The sequence below is a fragment of the Saccostrea cucullata genome, unplaced genomic scaffold, assembly GCF_032062105.1.
Source record: "Saccostrea cucullata isolate Sc308-1 unplaced genomic scaffold, CSIRO_AGI_Scuc_v1 ctg20627, whole genome shotgun sequence".
Classification (NCBI taxonomy): domain Eukaryota; kingdom Metazoa; phylum Mollusca; class Bivalvia; order Ostreida; family Ostreidae; genus Saccostrea; species Saccostrea cuccullata.
The window spans coordinates 1-6568 of NW_026935596.1; the positions used below are offsets into that span (position 1 = coordinate 1).

A 6568-nucleotide genomic window follows, 5' to 3' on the forward strand; every position below is an offset into this window, starting at 1 on the left:
TAATGAAACACTTTTTGGTGCTGTGATCACTTAAGTTTAAAGTTAAAATATTGAAAATATAGGATCTAAACAAAAAACAGTCATCCGATTAAAAGCATGGACATAGAATGTCCTCCTAATTATTTCAGAATGTGCATATAATTCAAAAAACTTAATTATAACCAATGTTGTCCCAACGTAAAACTCGGCAGCTAAACATGACACCATCATTAAGTTGGCAGTATAATAATTGGGCCAGCGTTAGCCGATATAAATATCCCATCTTTGAAACACCTAAACAAAAGAACGCTGTGCAAACATCGGGCCAGTCGGGCCAACATACTACTACCAACTTGATAAGACACTTTCTTCAAGGGTGTGATTACAAACATCGGGCCAACGTTGGGCCATCATACTTCTACCAACTTTAAAAGACACTTTCTTTAAGAGTGTATTACAAACAACGGGCCAACGTTGGGCAAACATACTACTACCAACTTTTAAAAACACTTTCTTTAATGGTGTATTACAACATTGTGCCAACGTTGGGCCAACATCAACATCCCTCCTTCCTTGGGAAGTAAAGTCAGTGGAAGTTGCTAACGTTGGACCAACGCTGGGCCAACATAGGAATTCTGTCATGGTCGAGAAGGTTGGTATGGTGACATTGGTCCATGGCCAACGTTGGCCGAACGTTGTTCCCCCAACGCCAACCATACAACCTTTTGTCAATGTTGGCCCAACATAGTCTTGCTATCTCGGTTATCGTCCTCCAAACGTTTAAACGGTTTTCCGTTAACATTATACATATTATTGCACATGCAAGTTGGTGGAACATTTTTTACGACTTAATCATTAACATACTGTTGTTTTTCTCCTGGCGTTACTTAGACAATTACTATTGAGATGTTTTTAAATGTAATCATTGAATTTATCTTGTACTCCGCTTCCATACACCGGGGTCAATGTGATAACAATCAAAATAAACTGAACAGACCTTACACCAAGGTATAATACTGAAAGTTAAAGATGGGGATAACGGTAGAATTTCATGACGATGGATGTGCCCTTCTCAGAATGAAAAATGGACAAAATCGCTGGAACTTGACGACATTGAATCAGCTCAATAACGCACTGGACGAGGTGGAAAGGCTTGTATTATATTTTTAAAGACTACAGCAACATTTGATATGAAAAAACAAGTTTTTAATAATCAGCATTTTTACGAGATAATCCTTTGACCTATTGAAAATTTAATAAATGGGAGCTCTGGCCACAAAATATAGAAGGTCAGAAAATAGAACGTTTTTGTGTTTTATGGTGCATCAATAACATATATCAGTGCTGATGAGTATATATACTCCCGTCATTTCATGCTCATTAAAATCATATTAATTACAATATGTACAATTGAATAAGAATTCATACATATCTTTCGTTAAATAAATTCATAACGTTGAATTCATATTCATAAGGGAAAATATAAAAAAAACTCATTTTCTCCTTCTCAAATTATAAAGCCCCGAATTGGGACACACGAATTCTTTCCTCCGATTTTTAAATCGAATCTCGAATTACAAACGTTTTCACAGATTAATAAGTCGAGATCTCGAATAAAACGAATTACGATTTTAATCCTGTTCCCAGGCGTTCTGTATTTTTTTTAATTATCAATAAGAATTTTCGGAAATAATTATACAAGACTTTTGTGTAGTACTCAAATATCAATACTAGTTAATGAATTTGAAAAATGTTAATGTAATTTTCTAACTGTAATATGTAATGTGATTCGCTTTACATTCTATTCATTCGTATATATATATATATATATATATATATATATATATATATATATATATATATATATATATATATATATATATATATACTGAAAGGAAAAAGAAATAATTATAAAAATTTGACCACATGACCGAACAACGACAATTGTTCAGATGGAAATCAAGTTACTGTGCATCAAAATAGTACAAATATCAATAAAATTCATAGTTAGGGAAAATGGCAATTTGAAAAATGTTTGTAATGTAATTTTTGCATATGAGGTATGGACTCGTTTTTCAATATTAAGAGACTTTGTAATTTATTGCAAAGGTTGAAGTTCAATGTGTACTGCCTAATTAATGAAAAAGGCAACAACGGTTTACTAAGCAGTCTCTTGTAATTTTCCCCCCTGAAAAAACGTATGGAGTGGATTTCAATCAACCGTCGATGACGTTATGCACAGAGCCATGAAGCGGGTAAATCTCAGTATAATTATTTACACGATTATAATCATTACATTCATACGAAATTTGGAAAACAACGCAATTTGGTTTTTTGAGCCAGTCAACTTACTGTTGTAACTGGCGCATGCGCGCGCCGTTTAAACGTGCTAAATATAGAGAATAAACACTCATAAATTCCATGCAAAGGAGAAATAAGACTCTGACAGATGCAAGGGATGGACGTGTAATTTGTGTATCGTCATTTGAGCTTCAATAACTCAGAATAATTCATTATAACAGAATTTGGTCCATCTGAAATATGATTTTAAAAATTAGAAGGGTATTGAAAAACAAATTTAATTCAAAAAGTTTACCCTGCGTTTCTTTTTCCTCAGTATATATATATATATATATATATATATATATATATATATATATATATATATATATATAAAACGCAGATGAATAATCCGTTTCGTTGAAATGATATGCATTCCCTTCGGAGAGAATTATCATTTACCCGAGATACGTATTGTTTTTTTAAATTATCGGTAATTCGTTATCATTTCATCTGAGAGAATGGATTGTATAAGATCTCGGTTTGCTTTTCATACATTTTTTAAAATCTCCCTAGTCTTTATAGGCGTTTATAAATTTAACGGCTTTTATAAATTATCTGTTCATTTTATTAAAAAACTTTACTTCATGTACTCTTATTTTTATTTACTTTATAATTACAGGAACAATTGCCTCGATATTGGTGACCACAGGCGAGGGCAAATTTTACAGTAATGGCCTTGACCTTGATTGGGTGAACTCTATTGGGAGATCTAGTGATGCTGGGAGGCAGTTCCTCGCCGACCTGCACGATACCCTCTGGAGAATCATGCACTTTCCGATACCCACTGTGGCCGCCATTAACGGTAAGATTAAAAGGTTATAATTGTCCTTGCAGCCTGTTTCCTTTGTACATGTAGATGTATTTTATTTGTTTTTCTCAAATACTGATTCGACGACTTAAAAATGTTTCATAATTATTACAATTAAGGCCCCAAAAATTATTTTGCTAAAAATTAATGAATTGTATAAATAAAAACCGTAGTTTCATTAATATTTTCGTGGATATCAATTTTCGTGGATTTAGTAAAAATCACTGTTTCGAGGATGATTCCTTGGTATTAAACCAATGAACTACTGTACATAGTTATGATGAGGAAGGATGCCTTTTCTAGATTTGTGAATTTCAGGACCTTTGGGTCAGGCGTTTTTGTGTTGAAACGGGGCTCTAATGATTATATAGTGAAAATGCATGAATTCTTTGATTTGTTCCCTTGTTCTGGATATTATGCAATGATCTAAGTACATATTTATGATAAAAAAAATGCCTCTTGCAAAATAGTCAATTGGGTCAGGGGTACTCTGGGGCTGGATGGGGGTGGGGTACATGTATATAGTCTGAAAATAAATTAATGATTTGAAATGTGCTCCTTGGCATTAATCAATCATTGATAATGAAATAAAATTTACGACAAAATTTTGAAATTTGAGGCCCCAGGGCCAATGGTTCTTGTAAGTTGGGGTACACTACTGGTTATAACGTGTAAATGCATTTTCGCTTTGTTATTCTGAGTATTAAGTAACCAAAGTAAGTATGCTCATTGTATGGTTATGATAAGCAACGTTGCCTATTTCAAAATTGTGAATTTTTATTTCCTGGCCTCTGGTTTAAAACACCATCCAAATTCAATCGTTAGATGATACCCAGGTGACCTATGAGGCCATTCGCCTATTGTAGTCGTATTACATCTATTAGAACTGTTCAGTAATGTAAATACATATTTTTGACCCATTGTTTGCATACAATTTACATAAAGACATCCGAGGTATAGGTTATATCACTCGCTTGATGTGTAGGAGGTCTTGGGTTCCAATCCTTGATGATGTTTTTTTTTTTTTATTAATTTTTACTTTTTTATAGTACATGTATTCAGCATGTGAAATGAAAAGACTCATAAAATATTCTAAAATTGATACAGTGCGTAAGAGACTTACTTTCACATGTACAGCGTGTGTTTCTAGACTTGGTGGTAACATCTTGAATCTCCTTGTTTTCAAAAGTTCAACACTTGCTGGATACGACCCAACAATTTTAAAACTTGCAAATTAATGGACAAGCCCTGAGGTACTTCGATATTGCAGGACTTCCGCAATACACATACCCGTCTTCTCATGATGAACAAAAAATATTTGTCAAATAAGCATTTAATTCTGTTTATTAATTATTTGTACAATTTAAGGAGATATGAAGAGGGAGTAATAATTTATAATTCTGCCTATTTGTCATCTTCGCATTTTACGATAATTTATAATGTCATTGTACAGGTGATTATAGTAGTTGGACCGTTAGATTGTTTGCGAATAATGAATTAACACCTGATAATTAATCATGTCTGTGTTATTTTGATGCCACTGATTGGCATATGCACCGCGTAGGAAGTGTTGCGTTTTGTTTTTTAATCACTGTGCAAAATTTATAAACTGCTAAAAATATTTACGAAAATTTACCAGGTAATTGTATTCCTATAATGACAACAAGAAATCTGTGAGCCAACGCTCACTAGTAATACCCCCGCTTTGATGTGAATATACAAAATCATGATAATAAACGTTACGGGTATATGACCGGAAAATTGGATTTTGACATCAGATTCACCATACTGCATGCCTCAATCCAGCATACTGCATGCCTCAACAAAGTATGTACTAAAATTTCATGCATCTATTATGAGTACAGTCGCTGGGAAAACTGTCACGAAAATTTGTTCATTTATGAAACGGACAGATGCACTAACAAACAGGCAGTTGACATCTGATCTGAACAAAAATGAATCCCACTATATAGCATGCCCCATTAAAGAGTGTGCTAAAATGTCAAGCATCTGTGATGAGTAGTAAATGAGAAAACTGTGACAAAAAATTTGTTATGTATGAAACATGTCTGAAATAGATAGATGCACAGACAAACAGGAAGTTGACATCGGATTTAAAGAAGAAAAATCCCGGCATATGGTATGCCTCAGAGAAGATTGTGTTAAAATGTAAAGCATCTGCGATGAGTATTTGCTTTGAAAACTGTGACAAAAAATTATGTGTGAAACATGTATGAACGGACAGACGCACGGGCAAACAGGAATTTGTCATAGATTTGAACCAAAATCATTCCCACCATATGCCATGCCTCAGAGAAGATTGTGTTAAAATTTCAAGAATCTTCGATGAGTAGTTGCTGAAAAAAACTGCAACGAAAATTTGTTACATATGCGACAGACAGGCCCACAAATAAACAGGAAGTTGGCATTAAGATTTGAACAAAAATGAATCCCAACATATGGCATGCCTCAGAGAATATGTCAAAATGTCAAGCATCTGAGATGAGTAGCTGCTGAGAAACTTTGACGAAAATTTGTTACGGACGGACAGACAGCTAGACGGACAGACGGACGGAAAGACTCACAAGGGTCAACCAATTTTATACCCACTCTCCTTCGGAGCGGGGTATAAAAAATACAATTATAAATCCAACCTGTTGGGTTAAGGGGGAAGGGTTCTTGATATATATTAATTACAAGTGCAAGAGGCTTTTTAAAATTTTTTTATCATAACTCAAAATGGAAGAACTAAATCACTGAGAATATTTGACTTCGTGGATGGACTCAAAAAAGAAAATTGGTTATCCGTGAATAATGATGAAACAACAGTTATTTATAAAAATAAATGAAATATGAAGTAGTCAATGTTTTTTGATTTTGTGCAGGGCACTGTTTTGCTGCTGGAGCTTTTCTGGCATTGTGCCATGATTACAGAGTGATGCGGTCTGATCGCGGATGGATTTCTTGGAATGAAACATTGATCAGCCTTCGAATAACAGATTCATCCATTTTACAGTACGTATCATTTAATTTAAAATAACCTGAGCGATCGTCAACCTTTCACCTTTTCAACTCCCAACTCAGAAAACAATATAGCGTGCAAATATTTATCTGAAGAAAATAAAATTGCATCTATCCTTTATTTATATTCACTAGTTAATCAATCGTATATGGAAACAATATTTGTTATATGCTCTTCTCATTATTTTTTTTTCTCAAAGTTCTTTTACCCCGTGGGAATTCAGGTTAGAAAAGGTCCTCAGTACCCCTTTGCTTATCGTACAAAGCGACTAAATGGGGCGGTCCTTCGGATAAGGCAGTATAAACCGAGGCCCCGAGTCATAACAGGTGTGGCACAATAAAGATCCCTCCCTGCTCAAAGGCCGTAAGAGCCGAGCATAGGTCTAAATTTGCAGCCCTTCACCGGCAATGGCATAT

General features: G+C 34.3%; 1 protein-coding gene across 1 annotated transcript; it reads left to right on the forward strand.

Moving 5' to 3' along the window:
- Positions 1-1008: 1008 nt before the first annotated feature.
- Positions 1009-6145, forward strand: LOC134243364 (uncharacterized; the record flags this gene model as incomplete). The annotated part of the gene is made up of 3 exons (XM_062725622.1): positions 1009-1136; positions 2946-3124; positions 6016-6145. Coding segments are annotated over exons 1-3 (437 nt in total), but the record flags the coding sequence as incomplete, so codon positions are not given.
- Positions 6146-6568: the final 423 nt, after the last annotated feature.